The sequence below is a fragment of the Dermacentor variabilis genome, chromosome 6 (assembly GCF_050947875.1).
Source record: "Dermacentor variabilis isolate Ectoservices chromosome 6, ASM5094787v1, whole genome shotgun sequence".
Taxonomy (NCBI): Eukaryota; Metazoa; Arthropoda; class Arachnida; order Ixodida; family Ixodidae; genus Dermacentor; species Dermacentor variabilis.
Genome location: NC_134573.1, coordinates 71,847,535 through 71,867,240, shown reverse-complemented (window position 1 = coordinate 71,867,240; position 19,706 = coordinate 71,847,535). Strand labels below are relative to the sequence as shown.

The following is a 19,706-nucleotide window of genomic DNA, read 5'->3' as shown; positions in this document are numbered from 1 at the left end:
TCTCGGATGGTGTTCTAACTGTACGTACGTCCGACTAAATTGGTGCCACACCGAAAAGCTCTTAACACGCCGCGTAGCTCCTGTAACGACATCGCACAGGTAACACTACGCTGCCCGTAAGGGGCCGCGTAAGTTAATTTCCATCCCTCTCAGATTCGCACTTTAAGCAATTATTAGTCTTAAATTAAAATTAAATTATGGGGTTTACCGTGCCAAAACCACTTTCTGATTATGAGGCACGACGTAGTGGAGGACTCCGGAAATTTTGACCATCTGGGGTTCTTTAACGTGCACCTAAATCTAAGCACACGGGTGTTTTCGCATTTCGCCCCCAACGAAATGCGGCCGCCATGGCCGGGATTCGATCCCGCGACCTTTGGATTTATTAGTCTGAAAACGTTTAAGACAAGAGGCATGCGCTGCGATTAATATGTATCATGACATTTGTTTATAAGCTGTCATTCTCGAAATTCCGAGGAACAATTTAAGGAAGTACGTAAGACCTGCCTTGAGCAACTTCAGCGATCGAATAGTGTAGCGACATAATGACCCGGATATAGTGCAGGGATAAGCATATAGCATACATATACCTCAATGTATGTGGAGCCCCATGGCGACGCCGACGGCAAAAGTCAGCTTGCCGCGTCCTTGTAACTGATATCGCTATAGAAAAGAAAATCACATTTTTTTTGTACTGTCATTCAACAGTGCGGCAATCTGGCAATAATGACAGGTGACGAAATGAAGTATACCCTCTGCGTGGGCATTCTGCGCAGTATATATACACGACGTTTTCGCTTACGCAAATGCGTCAGTCAGCGCCGGAATACTTTCTGCAACCGTTCTATGGTTTGTGGCATTTTTATCGCGCGAGTGTAATTGCAGACACAATGCAGCGGGTGCCAGGTGCCAGAGCGTGCGCAGCAAGGAGATAAGACATGCACCCTCCCGGGCTGCCCCGCAAGTGGTTACTTAATGTTTTCGAGCAGGTAGACAATGGCGCCGCGATTTTTGTCGTCGCACAAGACTCACCAAAATGGCGGTTGCTATCGGGGAAGGCGCCTTAAAGGCAGCCATTTCAAAGTAAATTTGGGGTCGAAATGCACTGGCAGAGTGAAGTTATTTTTACGCGTGACCATATTAATTTCTGTACTCTCGGTTACAATAACAAACTGAGAGTAATTAGGTGACCACGTCACGTCTCTTCTAACCTATGACGTCTGTGCGGAGACAGAAGAAAAGAGAGAAAAGAGGCTACAGAACTGCCTAAAGTGCGTTCTAGCAAATGTCCTTGGCTCACTGTGGCAGCCGAGCATAGGTTGAAATGCCCGCATGGCATCGGCAGTGAATGCAAACGTATCTGGCGCCCACTTTTGTAACAATTCACATCACTTTCTGTTCTTATTTTCTTATCATCCATCGTGCTGACCAGCTCATCCCTCTGACATCAGGAGCGCGGTATTGTGTCCGAACTAATAAAGAAGGACAAAAAGAATGGAAAATTCTACGAATTGTTAGATAATACGGTCCCTGCAGACCACTTTCCGAACAAGTCTTGTATCAGTGAAATCTGTGTGGTTAATTGGTAAGATGTTCACGAATGCGTCTTCAATTCCTTGAACCACGCAATGCTTCTATGACTACTGGTATCCCCACTGAATCAAACGCCCTTTCGTAATCTATATTTAGTCTTCATATGTGAAGACTGTATCCACATATAAGGTCACGTAGAGCATCTGGTTATATTCCGAAAATTTCAATTACCTGATTGATTACCGAGATGACCATCATTCCCATAAGTCAGCTTATTCTTTTGATTGATCAGAGCGTTGACCATAGTCCGCTTCAATTTACTTTATCGAATATTTATTTCAATACCAAAACCAAGCCCGATGCGCCAATAATTATTACACCATGTTCCTCTTACCTCTTAAGTCATAAGGTACCGTGGGGATCAGATTAATCTAAGGGCTGAGGGGGCTGCATCCCCGGGCCCCGGACTTTCAAGGGGAGCCATGAGAAATGCTTCCTGTACGGGACCTTCAACAGTTTTAACGGGCTCCTCACCAGGGCCCCGTCGGAAATTTTGGTGCTACAACAGAAGTTGCGAAGCCTAGTCCGAGGAGCGTTTAGCGCAAAAATTCTGAAAAAGGGTTAAGCAGCAGCCGAAACGTAAGCGAGAGGATGTGCGGCGCGAGGAGGTGGCTGGCCCTTCGTGCGCTGAGCCTGTCTTCCTTTGCTCGACAGGCACCCCCATGCAATGTTCACCTCCTGCGTTCTCCCGTTATAAAAGAAGAGGGTTCACCTCCTGTAGCACATGCGATTTCTGGTGTTCGCCTAGATTTTATGGCACGTATGCGGAGAAATGTAATGCGTCTATGTATAACTAATGTGTTTGTTGCTTTACAGCACGCGGTTATCATTTTCCTGAGTGATGGTGGGGAAGGAGCTCGTGCATTTGAGACTAGCTTCGCGTTTGAATGGTGACGACCTGCTGATTGGGAAGCAAATATAACATATACATATATAACAACCTAACCGAAGAATAGAAACACGTTTTGTCAAAGCAAAAATGTTGCGAAAGGTGTATCAACGTGCAAGATACCTTCGTATCTATCTACGTTCATATATACGTATAGGCATGTACAGCCTTTTACCTGAAAATAAACTTTAATTCAGCAGACAAAACCTGTAACAGTTTAAACACTTGTCGTCTGATTAGATCGTCATGATCATTGCCCTCGTTGTCATCATCACTGGGGCCCCGAAGCAGATTTATCTCCAGGCCCCAAAATTGCGCCATGGGCACCCTGAATAAAAGGCGAAAGATTAATAAGTGGATTTGAGGAAAGACCTGAACCTCATTTCAATAAAAGTTTTCACACACACACACACACGCGCACACCGTGAATAAAAGATCGGAAGCCTTACAAGTAGACTATTTCCTTCACGTTTCGTCAGATCCGCCGGTATCCCCCTTTCTCATGGCGCCTTTCCTCTAGGCACATTCTTTAAATCCCTCCCCAATCCTTCCCTGTGACGCCAAGTTCGCTGTTTCTCTAGCAGTTGAAAGCAGGTGCTTCGAAATCGGACGCAGGACCACCCTGCCGCGAACCATAGTTGACGCGTTTATTTACGCGCCAAAACGCGTGTCCAGAAAGAGGGCTCTCGTGGGTAGAAATTCAGGGCGAAGAACGCCCGCCAGCTACCGCGACCATTTTTCGGCCTCTCTTTAAGCAGCCAGCCGAAGTCTTTCTTTCTCTCTCTCGCTTGTGGCATGTGGCCGCTGGAAGTCGAGAAGGCACAGCGATCCACGTGGAGCCATCCCACGCCCACACCCTCGAGCGCGTTCGCTGTGGAGCAGATCGCCGGGAAAGGTGAAATCCGATCGCGTGCCGCCACCTTTCTTTGCCGCGCAGTCGCCGGCGACATTCCTTGCAAGCCAACCGGGTTCCCCTCGGACCCCAAAGTGGCGGCCGCCGGTCTCCGGGCAACCGGAACGCAGTGTTGAGCCGCTGCATTCGAGCGGTGGCCACGGCGTTCTCTCGCTGCGCGCAAAGTCGACAATTGGATTCTTGTCCGAGGCGGCTGCATTTCGTTGTACAAGAAATGAGATTACAGCGCGCAAGGATTGCAACTCATGCAAGGAACTTTATGCGGATAATGGAAACCAGACTTCTGTCGATGTCTCGCTGTCGTAGCGAGCACCTTCGTTATTGTGTGTGAAACATGGTCGGTCGGTCAATCAATCAATCAATCAATCAATCAATCAATCAATCAATCAATCAATCAATCAATCAATCAATCAATCAATCAATCAATCAATCAATCAATCAATAGCTGGGCAGATGCACGGATAAGATAGAGCTGAAAATAAATACCATAAACAGATAGATAGATAGATAGATAGATAGATAGATAGATAGATAGATAGATAGATAGATAGATAGATAGATAGATAGATAGATAGATAGATAGATAGATAGATCAAACAGGCCGACAGACGGATGAACGGACGGAGAGACAGATGTGAATCGTTCACACAATTAGGATGTCCATGATTCCGCTGATGCATCACTGTAGTGAGAAAACATTACTACAAAACACTTTTCTATCTATCAGTTCATCTCTCTACATCGCCTGTGATTTTGTTTAGCACTATGGCATTATTGCACGTGCTTGCGCTGATCATCGATCACAGTGTGCCGCGCATTCTCACAGGACGGGACGGGGTGTCCTTATTTAAACACTAGGGGAGTGTGGAGACGAGGTTTTCATTGCAAGGCGATTTAAAATGCAAACAACGATACTGCTGTCGTACGATATCGTTTTACAATTTGTCCTAGTCGCGAATGCGGAGACTTCAAAATGAGCAGTGTCGATGTTTGAGCAACGGAAAAGGTGCCTTCCTAAGATCCTCACATCGCCACTGAAACACGGGAAAAACTGCAGTGGTTGTGTCTCTATTTAGTTTGCACTGAAATCAACGAACAAAAACGATTACCCAATGATTACCTGAATCCTAGTTGGCCGTGTTTGCAACTTGACAACGCTGTCGACATACAGGCAAACATGTTTCTCAGTTACTGCGCACTTCCTGCAGGTAGATGGCCGCTAAGTAGGAAAACACGAAGTACAATGTCTGAAGGTGTGCCGAGGATCCTAGCTACGTGACAGTAATTACTATAAGCAGCGCAAAGGCATCTTAGCATGATGACTATACTATGTGACAAAGAAGCCCCACAGAGGACTGCATGAGACGATCATTGTTATTAACGCGTGCAGCAGTTTATCCTGTGTTTAATCGTCTACCAGCTACCATTGCGAGCAATGGTGTGAATACGTATTTCTTTTTCCTTTTTTGTTTATGGTACAGCCACTAATAGTGAAGCAAGGAAATGCAATACATCACTCAAAAATGCACTGGTGCACTCCACCAATGAATAATTATTTTGTATATATAATCATACGCACGTAAGTATAATCATACGCTCGCTCATTCCATCCAGCGGCAGCATTAGCAAGGGTATTCGGCTCATGGGTTTGCTGGTAGGAAACATTGTCCTGACCCGACTCAGTTCTCTGGGGATTTTTATTTATTTTTTTTTTACTTTTGCACATGCAAGACTGCTTCGCATGTATTCTGCGCTCACCGGTGTAAAATTTTGTGTCGCTTGCTTCCTTTATGCCTGATGTGACTCGGAGTTATTTCTTTCCTAAAGTGTGCGTTACCTCTAATCTAAGCTCACATTTACGTGGGGCCGTTCCGTTTACAGGCTAGCATAACTTATCACCACAGCATTTCGTATCTAAAGACACAGAAAAACAGCTGCCAAGTGAGGACACACATCTAATGTTTTCTGCTATCTCTCTCTATCGCTTTCTTTATTGTGAAATATTATTTGATCTAAACAGGTCCCCAGGTATCATTCATACGTTCATCGCCCTACAGTTTGCTCGATCGCTAAAAAAAAAAAAAAAACTGATTTCACAGCGCAACACGTCTACATAATCCCTCCTCTACCAGACTTCTCTCTCTCTTTTTCAACTCGTTTTCGAGGCCTTGTTCTCTTTACAGCGTGTCATATCTGGCGCAACCGTACGCCAGTCGATATCTGCGAGCACCGCGTGGTGTGTTCCATCTCGCCCGCGGACACAACAGCTCGGGGGCCGAAATATCGTCGAACATCCTCGCGGCGAGATTTCGGCGGCGGCGGCGCCCGCGCGCGTCAGACACGGTGCGCGGCCGTCGGTCGCTCGCCCGCAGCCCTGTTCCCGCTCGCCATCGCTTCGCGTGTATTAAGGTCCGATCTAGGTCGGTCGGCTCGGTGACGGCGGCGGCAGCAAAAAGAAAAAAGGCAGGCATTCAAGAGCCGGTGCTCCCCCCTCCCACCTCTCCATACGTGCCCGAGCAGCCGTTTAGCGACCACGTGCCACACCGGCTATATCGTACGCCGCGAAACCGTCGTGGAAAAAAAGAAAAAGAAAACAGAATCGGCACGAATTATACCAGAAGAAAGAACGAACGAAGGTAACCACCAAAATAAAATGAAAAGAAAGAGAAGCGAGCTACGGGGATCGCGTGGGTCTACCTGAAAGCGGCTGAGAAGAAAACGGTTCGAAAAGAAAGGAAAACACGCGAGAAATATCAAGCGCGCAGCAGCAGCAGTACGGACTGCGAAAGGCCACGATGGCGCGTAATGCAACAATCGGCCAAAAATCCCGAGGCGCCCCAAGCCGCGGCAGGGAAGGCATGCGGTGTATGCAGGGGAGCCAGCTGTTACCTTCCAAGTCCCGAGCTGCCAGGCGACGGACGGATTCTTATCGAGCGTAGCAGACAGCCCTACCCCCTCTGTATAACAGGAACAACAACAAGCCGTTTTACCGATCCGAAGCGAGAACTGGTTATAGGAGACTGACCTGCACCCGCCTCCTTGCGTTGGAACCAAGAACAACAAGCAAAAAGCGTGCCACGTTTGGGGCAGCGGGACGCCCGGAATAGTAATAGTCACGCCGCGCTTTTTTTTTTTTTTTCGGCTGTGCGTATGCAGGCACGATCTCTCTGTCGATGGATAGAGAGCCGCCAAGTTCGCCTGGTCACCAGCAAGCTCCTCGCTTCTGACCCAGAGATTATTCCATGTAACCCAGAAACACGGCACTTCTGCGCCATAGTGAGCACGTTCTACCTTTCTGCTTGTTTATTTATATTTTTTTCTCTTCTCTTTTATTTCTTTTTCGCGTGCAAGTCGAACGTCGTGCCGTATCCCGACCTCTGAACTCCTGGCGTTCCGAATTATCCAACGTGTGTCGGAATGGACGACCTTGGCAATGTTCGGGTGCAGATGGAGCGCATTACGATAACGACAGTTTAGGAAACGCTATCTTTTCTCCGTGTGCAGGTCTAAAGGTCCTTTTATTTTTTCAAGACTGATAAACCAGGCAAGTAGATCACATGTTTTCATTAACGGCCGCGCACACAACTGGAAACAAGACGCGCATGGAGCAAACTGCGCAGTACAGTTTTTACATCGGCCTTCGGTTCTTATTTTTGAACTCTATCACGTTGTTCCAAAAGTACGAAAGCAATTGGAGTTCTGTAAATATCTTGGTATAAACATTTCAGCAATGTATAGCGAATTTCTAGCAATTAAAGAAGTTAAATGAGCGTGTTCATCAAAATGTGTGGAAATTAGAATCTGCACCGTCAGCCCTGTGCTATACATACGTTTTGGTCATTGCCGTCAATGCATGCTCAAGTCAGTGCGTTAGGAAATCCAAAAGAGAAGAAAGAGGCAGCAAGCAAATATGAAGGCACAACAAAACGAACACGAGCACGCGAGTTCAGCTCGTGTCCACTCACAATGATGTCTTTTAGTCCTGCGTTTTTCGGCTGGTCGTATTTGCTACATTCAAGTACGACAATTTCGTGTCAAACGCAGCGCAATTGATGGACAGCGTCTGATCTTCACTACGGCGGGACAATTCTCTCTCTCCCCCGCCCCCCCACCCCCTTGGCCAACCACTCGTTTTTTTTTTCGCTGCTATTTGCCTCATGCCAATGAAAAGGCGTCCTGCAACTGAGCAAGTTGCTGTAAAGAAGTCACCTGCAGTTTTTTTTTTTTTCTGACCTGAACAAATTTCACATACGAGTGAAAGTGCAAATAAAGGAGCCTTCAATTTTCCTGTTGGCGCCTGCGAAATACCCTCCCATTTGAGATTCACACGCCTCTCACGGGCAGCCATAACTCGATTCTGCGGCACTCGACCGTGACATTGCCGCGAAAGCGAGCGAATACGAAAGCAGCCGGTGTGTCCCTGGACAGCCGCACCAGCGTCTCGGCGCGGTCGTCTCGGCGCCCCAAGCGCATACCGCACGTGCCTGGCGAGCCGATTAGCCTCTTATTGGATACCGCCGTAACACGCAGCAAAGAGCTCGCCGGATTGAGCGAGCTACTCGCGTCCCGAGAAGAGTGCGCGTACACCCGCATCTAGCCAATGGCGAACGGGATGGGTCGCACGATATCCTACCGTCTAGATGCCTAACGGAGAGGCGTGTAAGAAAAGGACGCTAATGAGAGAGAGAAAGAGAGAGCAAAAAAAAAAAGATGCACTAGTATTGTCACGGGCGCCGATCCTGAGGTCAGTGCTTGTAAGACGAGGACGGTGTGGCCATTCGGTGTGCACCCGCTAGCCCTACAATTGCTGCAGCGTTGCGCGCCTTCCTTTGTAAGTGCATCGCCTGCACATAGATTTTTCGCACAGCGATATCTAGGAAAGTTCCGAGCAGCGCGACGATACGCACACAGGGGGCAGAGAAAGCAGATCGGACAAGCGCTATGCGGTCTGTTCTCATCGTCTTGTGTCTGCGTCTTTTCGAGCTGCTCGGAACTTTCTCAAATATGAAGGCATACCAAGTCGACCAACCTTCGGTACTTCTGAGAAAAAAAGAAGTTTAATTGCATGAGTCATGAAGGCGTAACGTTAGCACACAGGAAAACAGTGGCGCGGGGTTACTGTGCAAATCAGGGGAATTGAAATTCTTGGTGACATTAAGAGTAAGAGATGGAGCTGGGCAGGCCCTGTAATGCGAAGGGCAAGTAACCGGTGGTCCAATAAAGTTACAGACTGGGGGCGAAGGGGTAGCCCAGTCAAAAGAAATAATGTAGGCTGTGCTACTAAATTACCCTTGTACTATACCAAAAAAGAAGGCCAACCTCACTGTGAAAGAATATTTGGTAAGCCAAAAAGAAAACAAGACAGACGCAAGAAACGAAGGACGGGTGGCGACGCTGCTGGGAAGTTGCTACACAAGCACACCGTGACGTCACGGATCTCGACAGCGACTGCTCGAGCCTAGTTAATTTTTGTATTGGCAAAGAAGGAATACGTTGTCTTCTTAAAGAGCTAAGGACAGTATTTAGAAACATCCACGACTTTTTCTAAACTAAAGCCTCACCGCACCCGCCCTTCCCCACTTGTGCAATTGCCTGCTAATCTAAAACGGCACAAATAGGAAAAAAGTCGGAGTTTCACCCGAAAGGGGAAGCATCGATTGTGGTAGCAAATTAGTAGACAGCTTTACGAAGTAATGATAGTAGTTCTGTCGTCTGTATAAACTTTGAAATATTCGCTTACTAACTGAATTAACAAGCATTGTGTCGGCGCGCACAAGCAGACACGAACAAATCGCACTCGATGAGCGCACATGTTGGCTTTCGAAGCGCTGGTGTGAGCAAGCGCGGCAGCAGCAGCGAGCGAAGTGGCCTTCGTGCCGTCTGTCGTTTCAGCGCAAGAGCGGCTAGAACAATGCGCGCACAAAGGTGTGAGCCGTCTGCAGCCGCTTGCCCCGGCGCGCGCGATAGCGCGCGGCCGTGCAAAATACGCACTTGTTGACGAAGTCGAATCCGCCTCCACCCCTCCCTCTCACGTTGCCTCCCCGCTTTCCTCCATATATGGCGCGCGAGATTGTGCCGCGATCGTCAGTTCCCCTTGCCCCTGGTGCAGGTGTTCCCCTTGCGCCCGGAGCACAACGGCGCCCCCACCCCTCCCTCCGTCCCTGCCTGCCTGCCTGCCTGCCACCCACTACCTTTCGCGCAATGGAAAACAGCGCGTTCGCTCTCCACTGTCTTGTTCGCGTGCGCCGGCTTCCTCCGCGTGCTTTCACTTGCACATTCAGCATACGACAAGCCGCGACGGTGTTATCGCCCTTGGACTTTGCACGGAACATCACGGCGACGGCAAAAATGCGCCTGGAGTGTCCCTACAACTGCTATCGCAATAAAGGCATTTCCCGAGGTGGCAACGCGCATCCGGTGCTGCTACGCTGCTTTGTTCTTTTTTTCTCACCGCCCTCAGTTTTGCAGAAACTGGAATACGCGTCTGATTGTTTGATTGAAATCTGTGACGTCACACTGTCGTACCGGCGCCGGGGTTTCGTGCAGACATTGAAAAGAAGGAACTCCGACATTCGTTTCCGAACTATCAACATATCGCGAAACTAACGGAAGGATGGTTTTGAAAGAATAGGTTACCGGTCCAAACTGACCTTGCGTTTCTGTTTAGTCTAACTTCAAATTATTTGAGCACGCTTGCCGATGCCTTTCTGCGAGTAGCCGCTTGTTTCCGACGTTCAATTGACTGTGCCGAAACCCCGGCAGAAATGCAATTGAGCGTTCGTTTATTTACTACTTTGGCTGTGTCGGAAACTCTTATTAGTATCACGCATTATAAGTTTGTAACATAGAGATATTCCACCCCTACTCTGTTTGAAGGCTCTCGATGGAAAGGAAACGAGGCAGCGAGAACCACGTTGTGCGGTTTTATCCGGCAAATAAGCTACCAAGCCGAGTTACAAACACTGAAGTGCATCGGGAAAGTGAAGGAATAGAAAAGAAAAATCATTAATATTTACGCGCACCTACAACATTCCGTGCTGGCCACTTTAATTCCAATATCCGACACGAGGGCTAAAAGCGTCGAGAAGGAGCAGTATCGTGTTTAAACGCTTCTGTAGCTGCATTCTCTTTCTACAATCAATGTTTCAATCGCCAACCAAGTAATCCACTCCACGTCATAAACGCTTTATATATACCGGCAGCTTGCTGTATAATGCTGACACTTAGAGGTAGTGCGCAAAATATTGGGATCAAGGCCGACATAATTTTATTGCACAATAAAAAAAATACTGTCATTTTCAGGGCTTGTGATCTGCACGACGGACTGCCTATGCTTGAAGGTAGCCTTGCGCCCGAAGGGCGATGGCCGAAACAGAATGCGAAGGTTTATTCTTGTTTTTTATTTTCCAATACCTTTTCTCTTCTTGAAATTAGTCGAATTTCTCCGAAGTACTAAATGACATCTAGAAACAAGAACAGTTTATTAGGCGGCTTGCAGCAGAGTTCCACAGTTTTTATGGGCATTCGTAATAAACCGTATTCTACAGCCAAACAAACGAGAAAATCCTACCATCATTTGTCGGCATAACGTCCCTAATCACTGCGCCTATTTCAGTGATCTCTGTAAACAACCCTGACTTGGGCCAATCAACACCGCCCTGTGCCTGCAAGTTTCGTTACCTTACCACACCCACGAACACCCCGCATTCACACCTTATGTGTTCCTTACCTTGGCAACAAATATACGGGGCCCCAATAGACCGCGTGCTGTGTGCACAACCATTGCATAAACTCTACCAGCTCCTCTTATCTTAACCTCCACTAGATAAACACCCATTCCTTCTCTAATTCGTGACAACAACCATTTCACTCTCTCTTGGCAAATGAGTCCATTTTCGTCCAAGAATATACTAGTCCAATTGTAAATGCGACTTGTACCTACATGACAGAAATGCAGAGAGAGAGAGAGAGAGAGAGAGAGAGAGAGAGAGAGAGAGAGAGAGAGAGAGAGAGAGAGAGAATAAACCTTTTTATTAGGTAAATGCAGCTTTGGAGAGGCGTCCTCATTCCAGAACGCCTTGAGCTAGGGCCGCGTCCTGGGCCCTCGCAATCAGCCGTTGCTGACGCTTGGAAATCGAGCTCTGAATAACACTGGCAAGCGACGAAGGACGCGGCAATATTTGTTCTCTTCCCTAGGTTATAGATGCGAACAGCATGCGATATTCAACGAGCTCCCCGTAATGCACCGACTGCAAGGACCATGCAGATGAGCCACGCTTGCGGAGAATTAGTATGCACCTGTCGCGTCGCCGAGGGCCATCATAACAGTGGTTTCGTCACCCGCCAGGACGTACGGCAGCTGGTAGCGTCTTGTTCACTCGCAGGATTGCACAAAAACGCGATGCGTGTTATGCTCTGCGCGCTGTCCCGTTGAGTAATAGAGCATGGGCTGGCGTCGCAGGTTGCAGTTGACAAGTGTGCGCAGCCGTAGGCATTCGTTTACGACTAGACATTAGAACGCCTTTACCTTTCTCATCACCACCGAAATGACGCAAATGGTGAACTAAGCGAATGCAAACGCATGTTGGGATTGCTCGGCGACCTCTTTTGCTAATGATGTCGAGTCGCAGCGTCCACTGGTAGTCGCACTTTCGGTGACGTTGCCGACTGAGACTTAATCTTAACGGTCACCTGAGTTCGCCTGAGACGCTATGATAGTGAGCGATCGATACCCTGCCCCTTCCACGTATAGGTTCCTAATATATTATTCTGATCCGATCGGTCGTTAGCGCTTTGTCTTTCCGTGGCACCTTGTCAGTGTTGTTACATACGCAAACAAAAAAAAATCAGCAAAATAAAGCTGATAGGATTGCCAATAGGTGCAAGCGGTTTCTCTTCATAGATGCAACCAGCTTCTACGTCTGAAATTAACGCAGCACGATTACGGCGACGAAAGATGCCCAGCATTACTGAAAGCTGCAACAAAGAGTTCACAAGTGCTCGTTCAAAACGCGGCCTAGCATGGAGTTCAGTGATACAACCGCATTGCTGTGATTAAAAAAAAGAGAGAGAATAAAGTAGAGCAAACTGGGAACATTAAACAGCAGGTATCCATCATGGATTCGACGCCTTCGCTGCTGGATGCCGTAGGGAAGCATTCTCAGCGGCGCTCGATTATGTGGCAGACCTTCACGGCACCTAAACTGCCGCAGAATCTGCGGCAGCGAGATCAAACCTTCGCCTTCGCTCTCCAACTTCTTTTTATTTTCCTTTTTTGATCCCACAATCCGTCCGGGTCACGCTATACAGCGCACCTGGCTTTTTTCAAATGTGGGATGGATGTGTATCGATATGCCAGCCGCGTACATGGGGTCTCGCGTCCAGGCACAGATGTACGCGTAGGAAGCGAGCAACCTTGGGAGATTCTATTTTATTTTCCTTTTTTAATCAAACCGACGGCCGGCGTCCTTGCCAGCAAAGAGATCACAGTGTCAACTCGTTTTCTTTCTCATTCTTTTCCTCGTTTCTTTCCGCCCCTTAACTTATTTTCCTATACGTCGCTCTGAGGCGGTCAGGCGAGGCGAAACTAAAAGCAGCTACCAGGTAGCGAATGAGTAGAGGTACATGAGATGTGTGCCGATATATACACGGAGGGTTTATGGCGCAAAGGGACGCGACATGTGCCCACACACTTGTCGTCGCCTTACGCGGCCTCGAACTGGATCCAATCGAAGCGGGTCCTGCGGCTCAAATTGGAACGCTCGTCGAATCACGTTGGCGATCAAAGAGCCGAGCGAAAAAGAAACGTACCACACACAAAAAATAAGCAAAGCCTCCCCAGTGGGTGTCTAATCCCCTCTCGTAACACTTCCTTTCTGCAAAGGAGCGGCCGCGTTCGCCGTGTTATAAGACCGTGAACTGCGGGTCAGGTTATACGCGGTACGTAATAATACCATGCAAGAAAGATGCACGAACTTGGTTTGAGACGCCCCGTAACCACTTCGAACAACAGGCATTCGGCCGCCTTCCGTCTAGTGTAAGCGGGGCAGAATTGTGTTCACAAATATTTTACACGAGTGCCCAAAACGTACGATAAGAAGCAACGGCTTATTGCGGTAACTGTCCTGCAGTCAATATGTTGTTACAATTAGAGTGACATTCTGTTTAAGTATACATATAAATTAATGAAGTGTCTTAACTGACAAGCCCCGTAGAATGCCGTCAGCGACTGCAGCATGGCCCGCTTTCAAGAAAGAGCCAGGCGAATCGAAAAAAGTTAGCTGAAAACGCCGTAAATCGATGCACTCAGTGCTGAAAACTCCCAACTGCTCTCTGGCGCATGCTCAGATGGCTCTGCGTAATGTGCGACAACTGGAAGAAGCGATCCAGCAGCAAGCTCCATAGAAATCACCTACTTGACATATTTTCTGAGCATGTTGATAATTGCTACAGGCGCCCTTTATAACATCTACCGATCACTTTGTCATACCCGCCAATGAAGCTTCACCAACTCGTCTAATTCCCCGTCTTCCCTCTTGTGACTACTGTATACTGTGACGCCTCAAGATGTAGGAACAAGTATGTCTTCACCGCACCAGATTCAACATGTTCTACATGAAACGACGTCGAACGCCGCGACAATGAAAGCTTCCAGAATGAAACGAGCTACATCACGAAGCATTTCGTATTTCCAAGCTAAATTTTTAACTTTCATATTGACACGCGTACCTATCCTTTTCTCGGGACTGCACTTCACTCACCAACAGCTTAAAGTTATTGCTCAACGCAAGATCTGTCCGTCCGCACTATTGGATCTTGCTGGAACGTTGTCGATGATGCTATCCGTTGTCTCTTGTCACCGAAGCTTGTGCAATCTGATTGCATGTGTGACGCGAATTGTGTAGTGCTTTCTGGAAGAGGCGCAGGCACGAGCGATCGCTCTGGAACCTGCGACCATTCTTGTATAAACGTCGACGCGCTTTGACCGGCAGACCAGATTTTCGGCGATTGCCGACTGTGTTCGCCGCTGTGATTGTGCTTTGTGGGCTCAGGTTCGCCCAATGAACGAAGTTGGGTTTTCACCGCCACTACTGTGTGACAATATGTGTTCTGGACATTACTACTGCGGAAGACGTTAAAATGAATTTGCCGATACAACGAAGGAATTTCGACCTGTCCGACGGCTGATTTGTTCCGTTAGAGCAAGCGCGCGTGGTGCTCGCGCGTTTGTAAAGCCGGCCGTACGGCTTAACACTTTGACAAGAGGGCCTCACGGGACCTGCTGACAAAAAGAAAAAAAGAAATCAAGGAAAAACTAGACAAAACAATCTTCGCGTTCGGCGAGCATCTGCGACGCTTTTCAGCTTCACCTAAATGGCGTCGCTCGCGTGTTTCGCCGTAGAGCACGCCGTGATGCTCGATGCCATAAGGTTGGCAGCAGGTGCACATTCCGTACAACGAAGTGTGCAGGGCAAAATTAGCTACCGTTTCCTTTAAGCATGCGTTTAATGCACGGTAAAGGAACTACTTTAATCTGCTCAATATGCTAAGCGTGCTCTATTGCGAGCGGTATGGCGCGGGATCTTTACAACGAAATTACCTTTATAACGTAGGATTTTCTTCACGAAGGCGTTCGAATGTACTTTAAGTACGAGATACTGTGGACAGACCCGCAAATTTGCTTGCTGTATGTGCTGTCGCTGACGACTTCCAACCTGTTCTATGCGAGCGCTGTCGTTTTAGGTACAGGAGACACTTCTTAAAACCCGCAGTACACTTGTACTCCGAGTTCGACATTGGGAAATGGAGCAGCGTGGCATTTTTCTCGCGTGCTGCAGCATCAACTACGCGCTACGAGATCGCTCCTGGTCTTTCTGAAATGTAGGGACCTTAATAAGAATATGTGAATAGCGTTAAAGTGAATATGCATGAGGGCGAGCACAAGAGCCATTTGTGTGCCCTTGTTGTAACTGTGCATATATCCTATTATTCACCCTATATAGGTGTACTATAGCGTTTATGACAGCAGCTCCAGCTTTTCAGTAAAGTCAGGCTCTCTCTCTTGTTTTGTTCAGGCCAGTGTAACAGAAACGAGACCATAGTAATACATCCATAGTATGACGCTGTTTTACTGAGCAGTGGAATGCATTTAAACCACGTCGACAGATGGAAAACGCGTTAGGTTTCTGTCAGTCACAACTGCATGGTAAGGCTGGGATACTGGGTTTCGCAGTTACACAAAAATTTTGCCGGAACCAAGTTCTTGCTTACGATGCACGGGATTGGTATGCCGGGCGAGCGATGGATCCCATCCGTTTCTAACACTCGGTAGTAATTTCAACCACTGAATTGAAGGTACAGCATTTGAGTCACAGAGCCTTGCAGTTTAATTGCCACGCTCCTTCGTAGGCCTCTCCTACCGCGCACTCGTAAAGCAAGTGCACCAGAGGTTCGATAAAGAAAGTTGCGGGGCAGTGAGAGGGAGTTGACCGAGCGGTAAAACTCACCCAACAGCAGAACGGCGGACGTGAGGCAGGTGGTGGTATCCATAACTGAATGTAAGGAGGCGGCGGCGGCTTGGAAGCTGCCGCGCGGTCTAGAAACGACGAACCGCCAATCGGCTAGGAGATTCCACCGAGTCGATCAAGAAGTCACCAGCACCGTTCGGAAGTCCACGAAACAACAGAGCGTGCTTCTTCTCACACACAACACGAGCCTGCGGCGGCGCGCATCCACGCTAATCCCGCTCGCATCCGGGCGTTCACAGTCGCGCCAAAGGGAGAGCACTCGGTGCCAACATCCGAAGCGTCACAGCGCACAAAGCGGAATGCTGCGGACCGGTGTTGCCTCTCACTTCTTCTTGATGCTCTCGCCCGTCGAGCCGCCGGGCCAAGACGAGCCAGTTTGACCGGTAAGGGGCCCTCATTGGCAGTTGCCCGTGGCAACAGGGACGACGCTCGCTCTGCCATTGGCCGCCGGCTCGCACGTCGTGCGTGCCGGCCGCCGTCGTCTGCTTCAAAACGTGGCCGCATGGTTGTAGGCTGCCGTTGCGGCATTTTAGTTTTTGCGTTCTTTATTTCCTAAGTAGGGTCCGGTCGCGCACTACTCAGCTACTCGCCTCCCCCCCCCCTCCCCCCTGCCGGCGTGCTCGTTTTGGAGCGCTTGTTTTGCAGCGGTGGCAGAACGCTCAGAGCCGTTCCGCCTCCCCCCCTTCGACACCGACCATGGGGATATCGATTGCACCGACGGAACTCGGGGTCGGACTACAAAAACACAAACAGTCCGTCCGGCAGGCCCAGCAGGCCCTTTTATCAGCGCCCTCCGCCAGTGTTTAGTTACCAAGGGACTAGCCGGATAGCTGGCGGTGACTATCCGCTTTCCACCGCGCTGAGTCCGCAATTCTCTGCCTTATGCGGACGTTCCACGTTCCCACTACGCCTGTGAGAGTTCTTAGTGCGCGACTCGGCCAGACTTCACGTCAGGGGTTCACAAAAAACAAAAAAAATCTTCGAGGCCAGAAGAGCTTCCTCGGCATTCTGTTTCTCTTCTTTTATGCGTGTGTGAGGGGGTACAGCAGCGGAAGGACAGGGAAAATATTTGCGCTGTTAACACAACTTTCAACCGACCTATGAACAGTGAACCGAAAGAAAAGAAAATAACCAGACTGCTTTCGTTCTGTGTGTTCTGAATGAAAAAGTAAAAGAAAAAGGCTGCTGCTTTGTGAAAACTTTAGACGGCCAAGCGTTTTTCAGATCTCTAAGCAGTGCGCCCTACTAACTAGCGCTCTTTATCTGCCACTGTGCGACTCGGCATCGTCTCCTATTCAGCACTAATCAGCGACGTCTGCGTGAAGTGCAAGCTACGAAATTGGTCAGAACGGTGTAACACGGATCCTGCTCAGCGTAATTTTTTCTATATTTCTTCCTTTCTTTCATGGGTAAAGGAAGTTGGGTAGTGGTTAAGAACCCGAGAAAGGCTGGAAATTTGGTCCACTATACGAAGGCATTCAATTAATCACTTCATTCTCAGCAATGACCCGCGTACGGGGAAACGTCTTTGCATTTTGAATTGTTGAACGCAGTAGAATGCAGTCTTTCTGATTTTCATGTAGGAAACAATGGAAATCTTACTCTTAATGATGGATCGTTGCGCGTGAATAACGTACGTCTATCAATGATTTGAAGCCATGCTGAAGAATGAGACAAAGATGCGACGAAGCTGCAGCCAGTGTCGGCACAAGAAAAAATCATTAGTCATTCCACTATATGAAGGTGGGTGACCAGCGAAGCTGTGTAGCACGCGACAAAGAGGTGACAGAGTTTTGAACAAAGGTACGAACACATTTATTGTGTTGATCGGTGGTCGATCGTGCCGAAAGGTATGCAGGCACATTTATTCTTGTAGATCCGCGTTGATCCGTGTTGCACATCCGTGTTTTCATTTTGCGATATACTGAGCCAAAGAATTTGAGACCGAAATCACCGCACCGACTGATAGTGGGTTAGTGCCGCCAGCACCTTCACAGAGGAAGGCTGGTATGCGAAGGCTGGTATGATGAGCGGCAGTGGAGCCAGCTGTGAAAGACGACTTACGAGGAACGCGCGAGCACTAGCACGAGCCGCAGCTGGTGATGATGGTTTTACCTGACACAGATTTGGTGACGGAGACGAAAAATGCATGAAGCCCTAGCGATAAGCAGGTTCTCTGTAAAAAAGAAAGCGATGGAGAGAGAAGAAAACAATGATAATCGTGTGCTTGGAGGTGGGATGAAAGAGTTGGTGAGCATAACGGCTTACAATAGAGCGAACAAGGTGTGACATTTGCCGAGAGAAAATATTAAAACTTGCAACTTAGTTTTGTGGAGGCATATCTGCCACTGTCTATTCTTTGAGGTAGTAGGTATGGTCAAGAAAAAAGAAACAGAGAGCCAATGTATTCACCAGCAACATTGTGTTAAACACTATATATTATCTTTTCACTTGCACATAGTTTTCGCTTTGACGTATTTTATTGCTTATTATTTATATGGTTTTTGATGCAACCACTCCCCTCTGTAATGCTTCGGCGCTGAGGTTACAATAAATGAAGTGAAATATAGCTACATACAAGCAGAGTTGGTGAACACAATTTGAAGCCTTTATTTGCATTTGCCTCCGGACTCAAGTGATGATCATAAGAATGACCATCGTGGGCAGCAGTTTAGGTGACAAACATTTTAACTGTTACAGATTTTGCCTTCTGTTCTTAAGTTTACTCTCAGATAAAAGGTTACATGCCTATCAACATGCATACGTGGGCATGTTGCATCTTGGTGGAACATTTGAAACATTTCTTTTTTGAAAGAAGGTCTTTCTTTTTTTTTTCTGTTTCAGTATGTAATGCTTACTATCGAACGAGCAGGTCGCTATCATTTATTCACGAAGCTAGTCAGAAATATACGAGCTGCTCCATCAACATAATTCAGGTAGAAGCTGATCGCGTGATGCACAGCAACACACATTTTAGTTACACATGGACATATCGAATTGATCTGTGTATGCGGAACACAATGTACTCCAATCCCAGAAAACGCATGTACAGAGAGGGAACTCTCGTTTCTGGTACAGGAGAACGCAAGAGCGGTAGGTTGCATGGGGGCGCTGCTCGAGCAAAGTAAGAGACCCTCGGTGCATCAAGGGCAGGTTGGCCTCCGGGCACCACCTATTCTTTGCTTCTGTTTCAGCAATTATTCAACCATTCTTAATAATTCGTGAGGTAGTACGGTCCCTGGACGATGCCTTGTAAATTCTGCTATATAACCAAAAGTTTCCGACGGGACCATGCTTAAGGGCCCACTAATATTGTCGATGAGGCCTAAAAAGAAAACATACTTTTCTTTTGGGGGGTTGGGGGGAGGTATGGCTGCCAGTCAGCGTTCCCAGAGCTACAATCTACTCAACTCATAGGTTATTCAAGCCCTGCAAAATCAGAAGAAATCAAGTTAAAAACTTCATGTGTGACCACATCGACGGGTGCTGAACATTTCATTCACAAGGAACCACTACAACAATGGACAGTCTTTAGTGACTCCAAAGCAGCCCTTCATTGCATACAAAGTACAATGCGCCACGGACCCAATGAACAACTGGGCTCAGAAATTCGACGCATGTATCATCGCAACCATGACAAGGGACACAACATAATCTTTCAATGGCTTCGAGGACATTGCAGCATCAGCGGGAATGACCACGCCGACGAAGCCGCCCGATCTGCACATGAATGTGGTCAACGTGTCTTGAATCCGGTTTCGCGAACAGGCACTGCGGCTGGGCT

At 48.0% G+C, this 19,706-nt stretch overlaps 1 protein-coding gene across 1 annotated transcript in view; it reads right to left on the bottom strand.

The window, feature by feature from the left end:
• Positions 1-16,233, bottom strand: part of LOC142584858 (uncharacterized) — a 172,640-nt gene extending 156,407 nt beyond the window's left edge. Inside the window, exon 1 of the mRNA XM_075695167.1 lies at positions 15,902-16,233. Coding sequence (XP_075551282.1) covers positions 15,902-15,944 — 43 coding nt within the window. The 5' untranslated portion in view covers positions 15,945-16,233. The remainder of the gene's footprint in view (positions 1-15,901) is intronic.
• Between the last annotated feature and the right edge of the window lie 3,473 nt (positions 16,234-19,706).